The sequence below is a fragment of the Paramacrobiotus metropolitanus genome, unplaced genomic scaffold (genome assembly GCF_019649055.1).
Source record: "Paramacrobiotus metropolitanus isolate TYO unplaced genomic scaffold, Prichtersi_v1.0 Parri_scaffold0000010, whole genome shotgun sequence".
Taxonomy (NCBI): Eukaryota; Metazoa; Tardigrada; class Eutardigrada; order Parachela; family Macrobiotidae; genus Paramacrobiotus; species Paramacrobiotus metropolitanus.
In genome coordinates, this window is record NW_026570230.1 from 1,741,789 (window position 1) to 1,759,761 (window position 17,973).

Sequence of the window (17,973 nt, forward strand, 5' to 3'; positions counted from 1 at the left end):
ACGTCACGAAAAACCACAAATCGTACGGCTTAGCCTTACAAGGCAATGACTGGCAAAAATTACGGCTGAAATGATTTAATCCCTGTGCGGTGTGTGGGCTCATATTCTTGGTCAACAGGGATTCTATCCTGTGTAATACGGTTTAGCCCCGGGTGTTGGACGCTTCACAGGCGGCAGTCACCTGGTAACATTTGTTTCCATAACACTTCTCCAGCTTCCGCTTCCGTTTAGAATTTTTTGGTTTTCAACTTTTTAACTTTTTTTTCGTGAGGTTTGGATGATTTTCATTTGATTGTCGCGAACCTCTTGGTCTTTAAGATACAGTTCTTTCCACGTTACTTTTGGTAGATCTTTTGTCACTCCAAGAAACTTCTTTTAATATTTGACAATTTTTGTAACATTAGCTACAAGTGGGATATGTCTTATGATTATGCTGCATCCTTGTCGAAATACCCTAATAAAGGGATTCTTGGACTGCCAGAAGTGAGCTGTGATTTCTTTGCAACTGTAGTGATTAGTTTTAGTCATTCTTTAGTCTGCAATCTTCCTTAGATTGTTTTTATAGTTATTTTTGAGCATTAGTTAACTAGAATGCAGGATGTGCCTACGCGTTCGTGTACTACGGTATAATCTGTGAAGTATGAAGATAGCTGCTAGCATGTAAGTAGCTTAACTGCTTAAGTATATTGCAATGATCAGTCACTGCAGTACTTATTTCAGGTGGCCGATGATGATGGCGAAACGGAGGAAAAAATCCAGCAGCTCGCTGAGCTGATACGAAATGCAAAGCATCTTGTGATACACACTGGTGCGGGCTTGAGCACCTCTGCAGGCAGTAAGTAAAATGTCACATATTTTGGTTTACACTTTACAGCTAGCAAAATTTCCTTACAGTACTCGTCGCTTTGTTTGTAACGTTATCTTACGTATTTGTGATGTGTCACAATGTTGTGTCTGCGAACGTCAAATGTGATTTTTAAATGCTTCAAAACCTTGCTAAACAGTTCCAGATTTTCGGTAAGAACTCCGGCGGAAACCCCTATGGTTTGGTATTCCCTGTAATGTGCCAGTGGCATGGTTGCAGTGGTCCGAATGGAGTGTGGACGGCGGAGAAGAAGAAGCGTCGTCCACCACCGTCCAAATCCTTCACAGAAGTGATCCCCACTGTATCGCACATGGCGCTGCGGAAGCTGGTCGATGTGGGCATTGTCAAGTTTATCATCTCGCAGAATGTCGATGGACTGCACCTGCGCTCCGGGATACCTCCCAGTTATGTCGCGGAATTGCACGGAAATGTATTTCGGGAGACGTGTCGCAAGTGTCGGCGAATGTATATGCGAAATTGTCCGACGCCGACGCTGGGGATGAAGCCAACCGGGGGGATTTGTGATGGCGTTAGCAAACGAACTTGCAGGTAATTAGACATTCTTGCAGGTTGCTAAAACAGCCTGTTACAATTAGTACCAATTTATTGGCGAGGCTATTTCTGCTGCCAGTAGAAAGGCAGATTGAGGAGGAAAAATCGTGATATTCTGGCTATAACGGCTCGTAATTGCAGAACGTAGTATAGTACACAAACGTCACAAAGTAAGAAGTATTGAAATGAAAATTTGTGATAGTGTCTGAAAAAATCATGGTAAATGAGTTTCGATTACTGTTACATGTACCTCGCGGTGACGTCGACGTTTTTTTAGAGGTGCTTTGGTCGACATGGTGCTAGACTGGCGCAATAAGCTACCGGAAGACGATCTGGCGGCAGCGGAGGCACATTCCAGGTTTGGATCATTTGTTTGCTTTAGAATGCATCCTGCCGGTGCATGCAAAATGCACTAGTATTTGTACTAGCGGCTGTTTTTCATAACAGTGCGGCGGATCTGAATCTCGTTTTGGGATCGACTCTGCAAATCGTCCCAGCCGGTGAGCTGCCATTCCGACGGCAGGAGATTGATTCTACAGCCAAAACTGCGATATGCAACCTTCAGACTACAAAATTTGTAAGTTGTCCTAGATTTTGCAGCAGTATTGCTTTTTGTGTATATCTCTGCGACTGCGAGTATTAGTTTAAATTATATCCCTGTTATCGCGCGGTTTTGATAGAAGTATTTATGAGTGTTAAGGTTATCTTTATAACTTTTATTGCTTGCTGTGTTGCATGAGTTTTTTCCGTTAATTACAACTACATGGGTTATGGGCATTTTGTTTTAGGATGATAAAATGGATCTGGTTATACGTTGTAAACTGGATGCCATGTTCCTCCGGCTGATGGCACTACTGAATATTGAAATCCCTGCGTACGATGCCAAGCTGGATCCAGTTCTGACCTTATCGTCCGATGAATATCGAACACACTTTTCGCGCATTTTTCAACAGGTTCCGATGAATACCGACGCTGATAACTTGATTGTCGTCAACGAGAAATGCATAGATGAGAAGCCTGAAGAGAGTGATGTGCATAACTGCAGCGTCAAAAGGCTAAAAACGGAGTAATTAAAATTTGATGCGATTTTGCATACACCGCTACTGGATGATGAATGTAGCGGGATCCTCTCATGACCCGAGTTTACTCAAGCGGCCTAATTTATTATCTCTGCTGTTTATTGCCTCTGCTGTATAAGCTAAAAGTTGTGATAATTTTTAGTTTTTGTTGTCTATAAACTTGTTCCCAGTTTCCCCGAATTCGGCTCTTTCCTAAATAAATTTATGTACCTAGTCTGTTACTCAGACTGTTGCTTATTCTTTGACATAAATACGTTTATCAGCTTTGACATAAATAAACTGTTGCTTATTCTTTCGACATAAATACGCAACATACAGCCTGAGAAGTTCTAAGTATGGAAACAGCATAAAGTTTGAGTTACGAAATGTCATCGCGCTTGTACAACTTTTATCTGGCTGGGCTCATGTCCAGTAAATGATGTATTCAGTATTCTACATTTTCCGATAACGCACAAAGATTTTGGATGCTTTTAGTGTTCGAAAGAGTTTCAATTATGAAGTAAAGTACCGTATTCAGTGTCCTTGCGTTCGTACAGGTACTGTATGAATCTGGCGGCTGTTGCGTGTTGCTTTTAAACAGTACAAAATGTACTGTATAGTTATCAATATTATTTATTGTATATGAAACCATCCAGGTCTTGCTTAATTTAATTTGCATCATTCTAATGAGAAGTTGAGAATCACTGTAGTCTGTAGAAGTATAGTAAAACAGGGGAAATTAGGCAAGTCACCATCGGTCTCCATGCATACTTCGAAGTATATTTGTAGATATGCCGGACTGTTCCGGTTTCCGAGCACTTCCGGTTCCGCTGTGAGACTTTGTAACGAACAGCCTGCCATAATGCACATTGCTGTTCACCAAGTTGAACAACGGTTTTCAGTACTCCGACTCGTACTCAGTTTCCCATTTTCATTTTGGCTGAATTTTTCGCCTTCTTGTCTCCATTCGACATTTTTAAATAACCGTGATTTTAACATTTTGCACCTTTTCCTTAAACCGATGTACGGACTGAAAGCGCAGTGAATGTACGGACTGAAAGCAGGAACTATTTTGTGAAGTTTTCGACGCGGATGCAATCGATTGGGACCATTAGGTAGAGATCTCACAGTTGCCTTCCGTACGACACGAAAATGACCGCGCTTCCTGATAAAAACGAGATCAATCTGGATGAGCCCCCGAGTGATACGATATCCTCGGTCAGATTTTGCCCATCAGCGTCCAATGGACGGTTGCTGATGGTCGGCAGCTGGGACTGCACCGTCCGCGTGTACGACACGGAGCTGAATCGCAAACGACACCAGTTTGATGTTGGCGAGCCCGTTTTAGACTGTTGCTTCTCGGTATGGTTTTCCCATAAGAACGTTGCTCGTTGCTGTAATTAGTTGTCGAAGCAGTAAAGCAGGCATTGCTGAACAGCATTTACATATTTTTACGGATACAGGATGCCACGCACGCGTTCTGCGGAGGTTTGGAGAACAACATCAAAATGTGTGATCTCAACAGTGGAAAGCATTTCGCCGTGGGCACGCATGATGATTCGGTGCGCTGTGTGCATCTGAATTTATCACGGAATATTATGACAACGGGCAGCTGGGATAAAACGGTTAAAACTTGGGATCCGCGCTCCAAATCCGTTACTGTTCTTCAGCAGCCAGATAAGGTAAGCCTATCTTCGTAAGAGTTTTGAAGTTTTTCGATTCCATTTTTCGTTTATGTTGAATGTTTATCATAAACATAAGCAGTTTATGCTCATTTTTGCCTGTCTGCTTGACAGTTTGCTTTATTTTTCGTTGGAATGCATTTGTTGTGCGAATATTTGCTTGTTTTTGCACGTTATCGCCTTCGCGTCTTCGTAAAACTTGTGTGAACAGTGAATGTGAGTTTATTGCATACATCCTAATTTTAAGTTTTAACGCATTTGAATTTTGCTTACTTTTTTAAGTTGAATGATAGGAAGTGTCAAGGGTAGTAAGAGCTTGCGATGTAAGTAGTATCTTTAGGTTTCACTGTTTTCTTCGCATTATCACTGCATTTTATTATGAATTTTTAGACCTTCGATGCCGATAATGTATACTTTCATGGTAAATATTGCGCTTTCACTGTTTCACACTGAACTGATAAATTACAAGTGAGAGACGGGCAGAATACGCACATAAGTACAGTGAATAGATTTTGTTCTTAGTTTGCAATTTTAATTTTTTTCCCAAAATTGCGTTTGAATTGCCATATATAGATGTGCCTTCTAAATGTTGTTTATTTTACGAAGCTTGCTTGTTTCTTTAGGTGTATGCGCTAACGAGCGTGAAGGATATGCTCGTGGTGGGAACAAAAGAGCGGAAGATCAACATTTGGGACCTGCGGAATACGGCTGAGCCTATTCAGAAGCGGGAGTCTAGTTTAAAATATCAGATTCGCAGCATGGCAGGCTTGACGATTGATGAATGCTTCGCCGTTGCGTCCATTGAAGGTAAGTTTGGTGCCTGTTAGTACTCGTAACTCACGTGGCTTGATTTTGTATTTGTTTTTATAATGACTGATAACAATTGCATAATTATAGTGATTTTATAATTGTGATCCTCACATCGTTTTTTTAATCAATCGTTTCCAACCTGTTCAGGTCGCGTGGCTGTGGAATATGTGGAGACCGACCCGGAATCGCAGAAGAAAAAGTATGCGTTCAAGTGTCACCGGGCCAAAGAAGGCAACATGGAGATGATCTACCCCGTAAATGCCTTAGCTGTCCATCCCGTACACGGCACCATGGCCTCCGGGGGCTCCGACGGTGTCGTCAACGTGTGGGATGTGGCGCACAAGAAGCGCATGAGCCAGTTTCGCCGTCAGCAGACGTCCATTACGTCGCTGGATTTCAGCAAGGACGGCAAAGTGCTGGCTATGGCCGTGTCCTACCTTTTTGAGCGCGAAGATCAGCCGACGAAGCCATGCGTGGATCATGTGGTTATCAGGAGTGTGGCGGAGAGTGAAGTGCGACCGAAATGAGCGAAATATTTGTTGTCGCTGTGCGTTATCCAGCAACTTGTTCATGTTTGTTGTTCTCTGAAATTCATATTCCTTACCCAGTAGAAGATAAGTTTGTTCGTTGTTCGTTTTTTCCAGGATTTTTTGTACATGTATTGATGAGGATTCCAGCAGCGAAATATTTGCAAATTAATGGTGTGCTGGATTTTAAAGTTTACATAGTACTGATAAATGCAGATAATAAGATGTGTGAGTTTTTTTATTTCCTGAATAGGAAGAGAACTGCGTAAAGCTCTTCAAGCGGATGCTTTAAAATCAAAGTTCGCAACTTCATTGTGCTCGTGTAATATCCTTTTATTCGGTTACTTTAAGAATACCAGGGTTTAGAAAATGATACCGTACTTGTGCAACTTAATCGCTTCAACACATAGTAAACTCATTATTTTTAATCACTTTGTAGTTTATACGTTAAGATTTTTATTATTATTGTACCTATTAAAGTCAATTCCGTACTGCTGATTCCGTACTCGTAAGTTGCGAACTCACGAGGAACTTATTAATATTTGAGGCTTTTGCAGCATCAAATAACTATATTTTAATAGAAAAGCTGACAACATGTACACTTCAGCTTCCAATACAGTACTTTAATAATGCCATACTTCATTTTAACATTAATTTTATTATTTTTAACGATAAATATTCGTCATAAGCCGGTACAGAACCAAAACTAAGCGACATATTTATATGCGGTGCTACACTGCTACCTAAACATCACGGCTGATCTAATCCTCCTGGAGGGATTGGATGGGTGCTATTCACGCACTTCGGTTCATTTTATGGACTTAAGCGTCGTGCTCAGTGGCAGCGTTTACACATCCAATCTGCCACAAAATCCATTGGACGTTGTTGCTTTTCAGTGCCTAAGCGCAAGTCCAAGCACGAAAATAATTAACATTATTTCAAATTAGAAATTTTAGTTTCTATCAAAAGGAGGGCTTAAAAAGCAAAGCGCAAAACGTATCGACCCTGATAACAGATACCTGATTTTCTGTTATTATGGTTCCATTCTGACTAGCGTGTGGAACTTTTTGTGAATTGTAAAAGCTACCGCATATCGACATATGCCACGTATAAGAAGAAGAATAGAATGAGAATTTCTCTCGTTCGTGCTAAGTTTTATTTTGGCCAAATCACAAATGAATCTTTTTTCGGATAACGTTCCATATGTTACACTTTCAGACCAGCAACGGAAGCATTACAAACCTGTTTTTTGTTTAAAATGAAAAGTCAAGGACCGTTTTTGTCCTACCAAAACATGCTTACAAAGAATTCTAAAATATCTATAAATTATCACTTCCACTCACGGAAAGCCTTTCGACAGCACTAACATGAGCACTCGGGTTAAGGCTATGGTTAAAACTAAGGTCAGCATCTGGTTTTACTTTGGTTAGAACTAATGTTAGCACTCGGGTTAAGGCTCTGGTTAAATTAAGTGCAAAACGAAACGGGCTTACCATTGTTAGGCTGAAGCATTACTTAGTTAGATAGTTAATCTGATAGAACAACGATTCAAAAGTTTATTTTTTATGATTGAATTTAAAAAAGGTAATGGCTATTCTCACCACCCTAGCACCTCCTTTGGCTGTTCACGACCTTTCACCACCTTTTGGCTATTCGCACCCACTTTTTAAAAAATATTTTGCCACCACCTTTGGCTATTGTGACCACCTTTTACACCTCCTATAGACTATTCCCATTTCTTTACATATTTTAATAATAATATTATGTTTATAAATGCCTACGGAGATCTTTCTTTTATAAAAATGATTGTAAAATCATATTTGTATAACGCTATGCGTTTAGGCGCACGACCTTTAAAAAGCCGGGCAAGTAAACCCGATAATACTTGCCGGTATCAACAAATACTGTACTAGCAGGTACAAAATCATGAGATACAAGTCAGTTAAATATGACTGATCCGCCACAAAGTGCATGACGATCAAAGAACTGGAAGAAAACCATTCCAGCATACCCGGCGAGCTGAATGCAATGCCGCTCTAACCGTAGCGGCACGGCTGAAAGAACACCGCCCCATCATTACTAAGCAAAATATGCGGCATAACCATCCTCTTACCAAGGATAGTTGGCAAAACGTGCTGGAAAAATCGACGGTTGATCCGAAAGAAGCTGTAGTCCGTGAATTGATAGAATCGCGAGTGAATTTAAAAAAGTGCGAGTGCGAGTGATAAAAAAGCTACTGAGTTTCCACAAGGCCAATCGATCGACATTCTGTTTCCTCGGGCAGCAGCAAAAATGGATACGACTGTAGCGTTTTCACCATTGCTTTTGCAGTTGAAATCGTTTACCAGGGTTTACCGGAAGAAGCCGAACTCTGCAATAAGAAGATGCGAGAACGTTTGGCAAACAGCTGCAGCACGGACAAGATGCGCCTAGATATTTTCGTCGGCGGCGGCCCCAACCGTAAAAAAAAAGTGCCCCAACGGCAAAGCTTTGTTTTGTCACGAAGTTTTTTATAAAATTTACTGTGCAAAAATGCACAAAGAGGTGAGAATAGCTAAAAGAGGTGCAGAGGCGGTGGCAATAGTCAAAAGGTGGTGTTAGAATTCAATTTTGGAAGGTGGTGGAATAGCCAATAGGTGGTGAAAGGTCGAGAATAGCCAAGGAGGTGCCATGGTGGTGAGAATAACCATTTCTTTAAAAATCAATCAGAAAAATAAACTCTTTTGAATCGTTGTTCTTTCGAATTAACTATCTAACTAAGTAATGCTTCAGCCTAACAATGGTAAGCCTGTTTCGTTTTGCACTTAATTTAATTAGAGCCCTAACCTGAGTGCTAACATTAGTTCTAACCAAAGTAAAACCCGAATGCTGACCTTAGTTTTAACCATAGTCTTAACCTGAGTGCTCATGTTAGTGTTGTCGAAAGGCTTTCCGTGAGTGGAAGTGATAATTATAGATATTTTAGAATTTTTGCAAGCATGTTTTGGTAGGACAAACGGTCCTTGACTTTTCATTTTAAACAAAAAACAGTCTTGTAATGCTTCCATTGTCTGAAAGTGCAACATACGGAGTTATCCGGAAAAAGATTCATTTGTGACGGCCAAAATAAAACGCTATTCATGCTAGTCAGAATGGAACGATATAACAAAAACAGGTTAGAGTAGGTCAATGATTGCTTGCTTTTTTAAGTCTTTGAAAAACTGCCTTTATTTGAATAAATTTCGTGTTAGACTTGCGTTAGGCACAGGCAACGTCAATGGATTTTTGTGGCAGATTGGATAAACGCTGCCATTGAACGACGTTAAGTCCATCGAATGAAGTGTGTACAGCACCATCCAACCTCTCCAGGAGGATTAGATCAGCCGTGATGTTTAGGCTCACACTGCTGAGTGCTGACGCATCCGCGTGACTCATCAGCCGCTGGCACCACCTAAACATCACGGCTGATCTAATCCTCCTGGAGGGATTGGATGGGTGCTATTCACGCACTTCGGTTCATTTTATGGACTTAAGCCGTGCTCAGTGGCAGCGTTTACACATCCAATCTGCCACAAAATCCATTGACGTTGTTGCTTTTCAGTGCCTAAGCGCAAGTCCAAGCACGAAAATAATTAACATTATTTCAAATTAGAAATTTTAGTTTCTATCAAAAGGAGGGCTTAAAAGCAAAGCGCAAAACGTATCGACCCTGATAACAGATACCTGATTTTCTGTTATTATGGTTCCATTCTGACTAGCGTGTGGAACTTTTGTGAATTGTAAAGCTACCGCATATCGACATATGCCACGTATAAGAAGAAGAATAGAATGAGAATTTCTCGTTCGTGCTAAGTTTTATTTTGGCCAAATCACAAATGAATCTTTTTTCGGATAACGTTCCATATGTTACACTTTCAGACCAGCAACGGAAGCATTACAAACCTGTTTTTTGTTTAAAATGAAAAGTCAAGGACCGTTTTTGTCCTACCAAAACATGCTTACAAAGAATTCTAAAATATCTATAAATTATCACTTCCACTCACGGAAAGCCTTTCGACAGCACTAACATGAGCACTCAAGTTATACTATGGTTAAAACTAAGGTCAGCATTCGGGTTTTTACTTTGGTTAGAACTAATGTTAGCACTCGGGTTAAGGCTCTGGTTAAATTAAGTGCAAAACGAAACGGGCTTACCATTGTTAGGCTGAAGCATTACTTAGTTAGATAGTTAATTCGATAGAACAACGATTCAAAAAAGTTTATTTTTTATGATTGAATTTAAAAAAGGTAATGGCTATTCTCACCACCCTAGCACCTCCTTTGGCTGTTCTCACGACCTTTCACCACCTTTTGGCTATTCGCACCCACTTTTTAAAAAATATTTTTGCCACCACCTTTGGCTATTGTGACCACCTTTTTACACCTCCTATAGACTATTCCCATTTCCTTACATATTTTAATAATAATATTATGTTTATAAATGCCTACGGAGATCTTTCTTTTATAAAAATGATTGTAAAATCATATTTGTATAACGCTATGCGTTTAGCGCACGACCTTTAAAAGCCGGGCAAGTAAACCCGATAATACTTTGCCGGTATCAACAAATACTGTACTAGCAGGTACAAAATCATGAGATACAAGTCAGTTAAATATGACTGGATCCGCCACAAAGTGCATGACGATCAAAGAACTGGAAGAAAACCATTCCAGCATACCCGGCGAGCTGAATGCAATGCCGCTCTAACCGTAGCGGCACGGCTGAAAGAACACCGCCCCATCACACTAAGCAAAATATGCGGCATAACCATCCTCTACCAAGGATAGTTGGCAAAACGTGCTGGAAAATCGACGGTTGGATCCGAAAGAAGCTGTAGAAGTCCGTGAATTGATAGAATCGCGAGTGAATTTAAAAAAAGTGCGAGTGCGAGTGATAAAAAAGCTACTGAGTTTCCAATAAGGCCAATCGATCGACATTCTGTTTCGGGTATAGCAGCAAAAAATGGATACGACTGTAGCGTTTTCACCCATTGCTTTGCAGTTGAAATCGTTTACCAGGGTTTACCGGAAGAAGCCGAACTCTGCAATAAGAAGATGCGAGAACGTTTGGCAAACAGCTGCAGCACGGACAAGATGCGCTCAGATATTTTTCCGTCGGCGGCGGCCCCAACCGTAAAAAAAAAGTGCCCCAACGGCAAAGCTTTGTTTTTGTCACGAAGTTTTTATAAAATTTACTGTGTAAAAAATGCAATAAAGAGGTGAGAATAGCTAAAAGAGGTGTGCAGAGGCGGTGGCAATAGTCAAAAGGTGGTGTTAGAATTCCACTTGGAAGGTGGTGGAATAGCCAATAGGTGGTGAAAGGTCGTGAGAATAGCCAAAGGAGGTGCCATGGTGGTGAGAATAACCATTTCCTTTTAAAAATCAACTCAGAAAAATAAACTCTTTTGAATCGTTGTTCTTCGAATTAACTATCTAACTAAGTAATGCTTCAGCCTAACAATGGTAAGCCCGTTTCGTTTTGCACTTAATTTAATTAGACTCTAACCCGAGTGCTAACATTAGTTCTAAACCAAAGCAAAACCCGAATGCTGACCTTAGTTTTAACCATAGTCTTAACCTGAGTGCTCATGTTAGTGTTGTCGAAAGGCTTTCCGTGAGTGGAAGTGATAATTTATAGATATTTTAGAATTCTTTGCAAGCATGTTTTGGTAGGACAAAACGGTCCTTGACTTTTCATTTTAAACAAAAAACAGTCTTGTAATGCTTCCATTGTCTGAAAGTGTAACATACGGAAAGTTATCCGAAAAAAGATTCATTTGTGATTTGGCCAAAATAAAACGCCAGTTCCACACGCTAGTCAGAATGGAACCATTATAACAGAAAATCAGGTATCTGTTATCAGGGTCGATACGTTTTGCGCTTTGCTTTTTAAGCCCTTCTTTTGATAGAAACTAAAATTTCTAATTTGAAATAATGTTAATTATTTTCGTGCTTGGACTTGCGCTTAGGCACTGAAAAGCAACAACGTCCAATGGATTTTGTGGCAGATTGATGTAAACGCTGCCACTGAGCACGACGCTTAAGTCCATAAAATGAACCGAAGTGCGTGAATAGCACCCATCCAATCCCTCCAGGAGGATTAGATCAGCCGTGATGTTTAGGTGTTGGCACCGAGTACAAAAGCGCATTCAAACGGGCAAAAGAGAAAAGGCTCCGCAGCCGCACAACTGCATTCAAACTGCTGCTTTTGTTATCTGAACGTATTTGTGGATTCATTCTACGGAATCCGGGAGCCTTACGCCCTTACCCAAGTAATTTTAATTTAATTTTCATGTAGTGTAGTAGTAGTAGTAGCAATAAATATTTTCTGGTGTTCTTGTTTACCTGTGCGCGTGAATTTGTCTTGAAGAATTAGCCGTGATAACTATTTCCTGTCTGCTTTATTCCCGTTGGTTTGTGAAAGTTGCCAGCTGCCACTACAAGGTAGCAACTTTTATCTGGCTGTAACAGTTCATTTAAATACTAACAGCATTAACTCTACTTAAATAACTTTCGTTAAAGTACGTAATGGTTCCCCGACGCTTTTAATGCTACAGTGTGACAGTTTGAGAATTTTGATCATCCATGCACTTGCTTTTTTCTGTTTTTGCAAATGAAAGAATCCTCCGATTTCTGACGAACAGTTACAGTTCGCTTTGTACTATTGTACAGATAACTCTTTCTGCAGACCATCCTACTCATTACTCAACGACAATGTCGTCAGGAAACTTTACCAACGCCACATCTCAACAGCTGGTACGTATTAACCTTAACCATAAGAATTCTCTTGCCATCTATCAAGTTATCATTAACTGGAAGTTCAATAATTTACACACAATTTTTACCTACCTATGTGCTTGCACAGATCAGACCTGCCACGGACGCTGGGCCATGGTCGTTGGAGCATTTCATCCAGCTGCTGCATGCGTGTGGACACTTGCTGGCGCATTACGCAACCTGGGAACGTTTCTTCATTTTTATCCTGTGTGTCCTGGCGATAGAGTTTTGTCGACGCTTACGGTATGTCCATCACTGCACAATGTGCTGGGATGACCATAATCTAATATAACGTTTACAACTGCAAAATATGAAAATTTTAAATTGGACAGTAAAAAAAACTGCAAAATACTGGTACGCAGCAAAGCAGGATAACACAGTAACACTTCAATCTTATCACAGTATTTTAATGTTGAATATGGTTTTGTTTTATTCCTTTGATATTCAGTAAAAACTTGCACTTTGATGCTAATGTCACTGTCATGGATAAATTTTAAAATTATACGTAATTCAGTTAGTGTAATATGTCTATTTTACGGTGGTGGAATTTCTATGCTGCATTGCTATCAAGGACTAAGGAGTGTTTAGAATGTAATTATACGTTTAGGCACTAGCAAATTGGTGCAAAAACATGTCGAGCAACGTTGTTGGATATTTTCTGGAAACTTTTATTACCTTTATTAAGTTTATTTCCGTCCTTGTTCTTCGCGTAAAATATATTGTGAAATAGTCTTTGGATTGTTTACAATTGTTAGCTGCATGATAGTGCACAGTTTGATGGCGTTGTAGGAAATTTTCCGGCTTGAGTGACTACCACATCATGATGGCGAAAGAGATGGAGGCGATCAGCGGTATTCGTGAGGAAATTGAGGCAGGCCGCATCGCTGGAGCCAAGAAGATCCAGTACAACTTCAGCATCACTTGGACCCTGCCCAAAGCCAAACAGCCCACGGCCCAGCACTACGCCCATACCGGGAATCGTTCGGTGCATTTCTTGGACAGCAGCGCCAGTCTGTCGGAGAGCGATGTCAGCTTGAATCTCCCACCGGTCCCCTGCACTCCCGTTTCGCGCAAGAAATCCACCTTCTCCGTAGGCCGCATCCGCGACTCCATCGGGTTGGCGCGCCACCGTATGACCGGACCGAAAAAAAACCACTTGGACACTTAAACACGGATACGTTCGGCATTGCACCATTGTACGACGTCAGCAACGGGAAATGGGATGGAACTTGATTTCACCTTCTTTTAATTCTTATGAGGGTACTTCCATTAGTTCGGGTTTTCTTTGTCGATAGTTTGCTGAATGCCACCTTGTTTTTTCGAATCGGTTAGCTTTCTGTCGCACACGCATGCTGAAATGAAAGTGCAAATTACTGATAAATATATTTTGCGCTGAGCATGGATACGTAAATAGTGTTGGAAAATGGTTTTTAAGTGTGCCTGTTGTTGATTTTGTCAACTTGTTGCATTAGACTTTGTTGCAATAAAGTTCGAATCGGAAGGAAAGATCTTACAAATTACAATGAGGATAAACTGTGTGTGAGTGGTTGATTGCGTTTAGCCTGTTGATCGTTTCGTTAATCTTGATTTTGAACTACTCGTAAATTCGAAGCATCCTGTTCGGCAGTACTATTCAGTTTTTTTATTTAGTAGTATTCAGTTTTGATAATTATTTTGTGATCATACAAATGTTTGTGCAGTTTAATTAAACAAAAAGTACATTATGTTGACGGAACGCTGTAAAAAAATATAACTATGTACTTACAATTCTACAGTCTATTTTTCTACAGTCTATTTTACAGTCTATTTTTCCTCTAATTCTGAACTGCTGACCACATGTTCAGTCATAAGCTTGGCAAAAGAGATACTCAGTAGTTACGGCAGCTGCTACCGCAAGGGTTGGCATTTACCATCCTGTTGCTTCAGCTGGGAGCTCCTACCAGTCTAATGAATTTTTAGAGAGCACAATTTTATTTTTATGCTTTTCTTATTTTCTGCCTTTTCATTTTGATAAAGTTTCGATTCGAATGTTTGCTTTGGCAGTTTTGTTGCATTATCTTAGGTGGTTATTATGCGTTTTTGATCTCTAAACTTTGCAGTGCATGATATTACCATTTCCTGTAGGCTGTACTGATGATTTCCGTCTTCGCAGTGCATGCCAGAAACCAGCCTTGATAGTACTGTATCGAGAGCTGGAGGTGCCTCCTCATACTTCGCCTATCCCGCGCGCGGAAGACTGCTGCAACCTGCCACATCGCTGAATATTCCTCGCTGCCACAATGCCCCTGTCATCGACCGTAAAATCTGCATTGCGGACATCGCTTTTACTCAGGCGATCATTGCACACCACAACAACGCGGTATGCACTCTCCGCGCAGCATGAACAGTTGTGCACGCCAGCGCACTATGCAGTAGGGGAGTAGGCTGTTTATTTTTGCAGGCTGGGCAATCCCGTCTGGGTACCCGATGTGAAGTTTATAGCCAAATTCCAAGGCCCGGTTCTGGTGCCTGAAGATAAGCCTCTCGCCTTGGGAAAACATGATATCGTGTTCACCAACAGTAAGCCCATACAGGCAGCGCATCTATGCATTTGATGATGTTTTGTTGTGAATATTAATGGAACGGGCTGTTGCAGTGGCCACTCTTCCCGTGGAGAAGAAGGTGCGCAATATGGTGCTCAATTTCGGCCCGCAACATCCCGCAGCGCACGGTGTATTACGTTTGGTTTTGGAGTTAGACGGAGAGGTGGGTTAATCCTTTTGCGTTATGCATCGTATCAGCCTTAGCACAGTGTCTTTTTGCTGTCGTCCTGACATGCTGTACAGGAAATACACGATTTGCTGCCGTTATGCAAGGATTTTTAGACAGCGTGAATTTGTGGAAATTTGCATGGATATTTTTCTTGCAGACGGTGGTGCGGGCGGATCCCCATATCGGGCTGCTGCATCGCGCCACGGAGAAGTTAATCGAGTATAAAACCTACATGCAGGCTCTGCCGTACATGGACCGTCTGGATTACGTGTCCATGATGTGCAATGAGCAGTGCTTCTCGCTGGCTATTGAGAAATTATTAAATATTGAAATTCCCATCCGTGCAAAATGGATCAGAGGTGAGTTTTCTTTATCTAGCCGCCATTTATCTAGCCGCCATACACGAATGTAATGTTTTGTTACATACTGTAATAGATGTTGTAACGTACGTTACTGTAAGTGTAAAAATGTGCCTCGTTTTTCTGCAGTTTTATTTGGAGAACTTACTCGTATTTTAAATCACATTATGGGCGTGACGACGCATGCCCTGGACGTCGGAGCAATGACGCCATTTTTCTGGCTGTTTGAGGAACGCGAAAAGGTACTAACTGTCATTTTGCAGTTCGTTTGCAGTTTGTCATCTGCAAGTCGATCGTATTAAAAGAACAGGAAAGGAAAAGAATTTCAAAGCAGTTTTGTTGTAATAGAATAAGTATGAGTAGTTTCCTTACGAGTACTGTAACATGCGGATAAACTGAAGCGAGAACGGCACTACTACATGTTTGCACCGTTTTAGTTGTGCGAATTTTATGAACGAGTTTCGGGTGCACGAATGCACGCGAACTATGTTCGTCCCGGTGGAGTGCAGTACGATTTGCCGTTGGGATTAATGGATGACATCTACGACTGGGCTATTAAATATAACCAGCGTCTGGATGAATTGGAAGACGTGCTCACCGGCAATCGTATCTGGAAAGCCCGAACTGTCGGCATTGGAACGGTGTCGGCGGAGGATGCGCTTGCTTATGGGATGAGGTACATGATATACATCATCATCATAATTAACGAGATGTACCGTATATCTCGTTAATTTTGATGTTCTGTTAGCAATGTATGATTCAGTTTCTTTAGATTTAGGCTTTTAAAATGAGAAAGGATGACAATGTTGTAAAGCGTCGGTATAATTTTGCAGCTTAATTTAAGTCATACGTTCACATTCCATGAAACCATACTGTTTCATTTCCCTGTTAAATACTCGCAAGAATTAAGCTGACATGGAAACTTGTAAATTGGTTCTTAAAGTGGTGTGATGCTACGGGGATCCGGCATCAAATGGGATCTGCGCAAAGTGCAGCCGTACGATGCCTACGATCAAGTGGAATTCGATGTGCCCATCGGTTCACACGGGGATTGCTACGATCGCTACCTGGTGCGCGTGGAGGAAATGCGCCAGTCGCTGCGGATCATCCATCAGTGCCTGAATAAAATGCCACCTGGTGAGATCAAAGTGGACGATAACAAGGTGGTGCCTCCCTCCCGAAAGGAAATGAAGGTACGCTTACGACCATGTGTACGGTGTATGGTGGTATCTTGCAGAATGGATAAATTAGTGCACAATTAATTTTATGAAGTAGAAAGGCTTACAACTGAAATAATTATTCAGATGCGTAACGTAAGTGGTAATATTTGGCAGCGTGTTACAATAGTATGTGGATGTTCGGGCAGCACGTATCGAGGCCGACAAGTTCTTTCTCATGAGCTTGTTCGGTCAAAACAGTGCTAAGAGAATTCCATTTTGGGGAGGCTTTCACTTGGTCACCGAATGTGATCTTCTCAATGCATGTCGGTATTACCCAGTGAAAGTACAGTACATCTGCTCTGCATGGTGCACACTGCACACTGTTGGAGGGATCATTAAGAGACAGCAGTTTAATTGTTTTGAGGTTTTTCGGTTGATGGTGTGCGTTCATGTGTGTGCTTAATTTCTGTGAATTTCTGTAAATACTGAAGGTCTTCAAATGATTTAATTTTCGTTAAGCACAAGTATTCCGCAAGTACTGTAATTTTACAGAACAGCGCCAGTATGGTTTTCACACGTTGTATTCTTGTATGTGAGCGTGGAGATATTTATATCTTGATAGCAACGTTCACTGGAAATAATCTGCTGTGGTTTGCAGGAATCGATGGAGGCGTTAATCCACCATTTCAAGCTGTACACCGAAGGTGTACAAGTCCCGCCCGGCTTCACCTACACCGCCGTGGAGGCGCCCAAAGGGGAGTTCGGGATCTACCTGGTGTCGGACGGCACGAGCCGACCGTATCGCTGCAAGATCAAGGCGCCCGGCTTCGCGCATCTCGCGGCCATCGACCACATCGGCAAGCAGCACATGCTGGCCGACATTGTGGCCATCATCGGGACACTGGATATCGTCTTCGGGGAAGTGGATCGATAAATGCGTCAAACCAGACTGTGTACAGGTTTAATGTTATGTAGTGTCAGTGCGTGTGTTGTACTCTGATAGTGTGTTTTCACCTGTGTCGTTTAGATGATGGAAATGCTACTGTGGGGGAGATACCTTTTACTAATGTGACTGTTATTGTGGCTTAAATTGGTTGTAAGCATTCTTTAACGGCTTAATTTGAGCGCTTATCAAAAGAACGGTGCGTTTCTTGAAGTTTTGCTGTTTTTGAAGTTTCTTCACTTCCGCTTTGTACGCTTTAAGGAAATGGTAAGTGTTTGGTTGCCCTCACAACGGCAATAGTTATGCGCATTCTCATCGGGCCTTCACGATGGGCCAGTGGCCGGGCCACTAACGATTACGCAAGAAGTGGTACTAACTACTAACGAGTAGAGTCGACTTGGTAGCATAGAAGTATTCATCAAAAACTGAGACTTTTATCACAACAGGATGAATCATTGAAATTTATACTCT

At 41.4% G+C, this 17,973-nt stretch overlaps 4 protein-coding genes across 5 annotated transcripts; all 4 read left to right on the top strand.

Annotated features, from left to right (window-relative positions):
• Positions 1-225: 225 nt before the first annotated feature.
• LOC129583341 (NAD-dependent protein deacetylase Sirt6-like) lies at positions 226-2,736 on the top strand. Of its 2 annotated transcripts, XM_055475112.1 has the most exons (7): positions 226-483; positions 721-835; positions 1,005-1,017; positions 1,085-1,414; positions 1,695-1,775; positions 1,865-1,994; positions 2,206-2,736. In XM_055475112.1, the coding sequence occupies exons 1-7, from the start codon at positions 418-420 to the stop codon at positions 2,485-2,487; spliced, it is 1,017 nt and encodes a 338-aa protein (XP_055331087.1). In that variant the 5' UTR covers positions 226-417; the 3' UTR covers positions 2,488-2,736. The 2 variants fall into 2 exon arrangements, with proteins under 2 accessions (XP_055331087.1, XP_055331088.1); XM_055475113.1 differs by lacking the exon at positions 226-483 and adding an exon at positions 635-660 and having other exon boundaries at positions 1,005-1,414; positions 2,206-2,735.
• A 660-nt stretch (positions 2,737-3,396) lies between these two features.
• Positions 3,397-5,793, top strand: LOC129583311 (mitotic checkpoint protein BUB3-like). The gene is made up of 4 exons (XM_055475076.1): positions 3,397-3,837; positions 3,939-4,157; positions 4,781-4,964; positions 5,115-5,793. Exons 1-4 carry the CDS (start codon positions 3,628-3,630, stop codon positions 5,492-5,494), a joined length of 993 nt encoding a protein of 330 aa, XP_055331051.1. The 5' UTR covers positions 3,397-3,627; the 3' UTR covers positions 5,495-5,793.
• A 5,902-nt stretch (positions 5,794-11,695) lies between these two features.
• On the top strand, positions 11,696-13,783 carry LOC129583379 (uncharacterized). The gene is made up of 4 exons (XM_055475158.1): positions 11,696-11,784; positions 12,201-12,268; positions 12,378-12,532; positions 13,079-13,783. The coding sequence occupies exons 2-4, from the start codon at positions 12,227-12,229 to the stop codon at positions 13,455-13,457; spliced, it is 576 nt and encodes a 191-aa protein (XP_055331133.1). The 5' UTR covers positions 11,696-11,784; positions 12,201-12,226; the 3' UTR covers positions 13,458-13,783.
• Positions 13,784-14,244: 461 nt separating this feature from the next.
• Positions 14,245-17,727, top strand: LOC129583217 (NADH-ubiquinone oxidoreductase 49 kDa subunit-like). Its single transcript, XM_055474917.1, has 8 exons — positions 14,245-14,648; positions 14,730-14,848; positions 14,925-15,034; positions 15,198-15,399; positions 15,529-15,641; positions 15,837-16,075; positions 16,343-16,592; positions 17,218-17,727. Exons 1-8 carry the CDS (start codon positions 14,569-14,571, stop codon positions 17,491-17,493), a joined length of 1,389 nt encoding a protein of 462 aa, XP_055330892.1. The 5' UTR covers positions 14,245-14,568; the 3' UTR covers positions 17,494-17,727.
• Positions 17,728-17,973: the final 246 nt, after the last annotated feature.

What these genes read in the sequence shown, in the direction of transcription:
- LOC129583341 (XM_055475112.1), top strand. Translation starts at nt 418, where the DNA reads ATGTCTTATGATTATGCTGCATCCTTGTCGAAATACCCTAATAAAGGG. An exon ending in GGATTCTTGGACTGCCAGAA is followed by an intron (nt 484 to 720) that starts GTGAGCTGTGAT and finishes TACTTATTTCAG; the next exon opens with GTGGCCGATGATGATGGCGA. An exon ending in ACCTTCAGACTACAAAATTT is followed by an intron (nt 1,995 to 2,205) that starts GTAAGTTGTCCT and finishes ATTTTGTTTTAG; the next exon opens with GATGATAAAATGGATCTGGT.
- LOC129583311 (XM_055475076.1), top strand. Translation starts at nt 3,628, where the DNA reads ATGACCGCGCTTCCTGATAAAAACGAGATCAATCTGGATGAGCCCCCG. An exon ending in TTTTAGACTGTTGCTTCTCG is followed by an intron (nt 3,838 to 3,938) that starts GTATGGTTTTCC and finishes TTACGGATACAG; the next exon opens with GATGCCACGCACGCGTTCTG. An exon ending in TTCTTCAGCAGCCAGATAAG is followed by an intron (nt 4,158 to 4,780) that starts GTAAGCCTATCT and finishes TTGTTTCTTTAG; the next exon opens with GTGTATGCGCTAACGAGCGT.
- LOC129583379 (XM_055475158.1), top strand. Translation starts at nt 12,227, where the DNA reads ATGTCGTCAGGAAACTTTACCAACGCCACATCTCAACAGCTG. An exon ending in ACGCCACATCTCAACAGCTG is followed by an intron (nt 12,269 to 12,377) that starts GTACGTATTAAC and finishes GTGCTTGCACAG; the next exon opens with ATCAGACCTGCCACGGACGC. An exon ending in GAGTTTTGTCGACGCTTACG is followed by an intron (nt 12,533 to 13,078) that starts GTATGTCCATCA and finishes ATGGCGTTGTAG; the next exon opens with GAAATTTTCCGGCTTGAGTG.
- LOC129583217 (XM_055474917.1), top strand. Translation starts at nt 14,569, where the DNA reads ATGCCCCTGTCATCGACCGTAAAATCTGCATTGCGGACATCGCTTTTA. An exon ending in TTGCACACCACAACAACGCG is followed by an intron (nt 14,649 to 14,729) that starts GTATGCACTCTC and finishes TTATTTTTGCAG; the next exon opens with GCTGGGCAATCCCGTCTGGG. An exon ending in GCGCTTGCTTATGGGATGAG is followed by an intron (nt 16,076 to 16,342) that starts GTACATGATATA and finishes TGGTTCTTAAAG; the next exon opens with TGGTGTGATGCTACGGGGAT.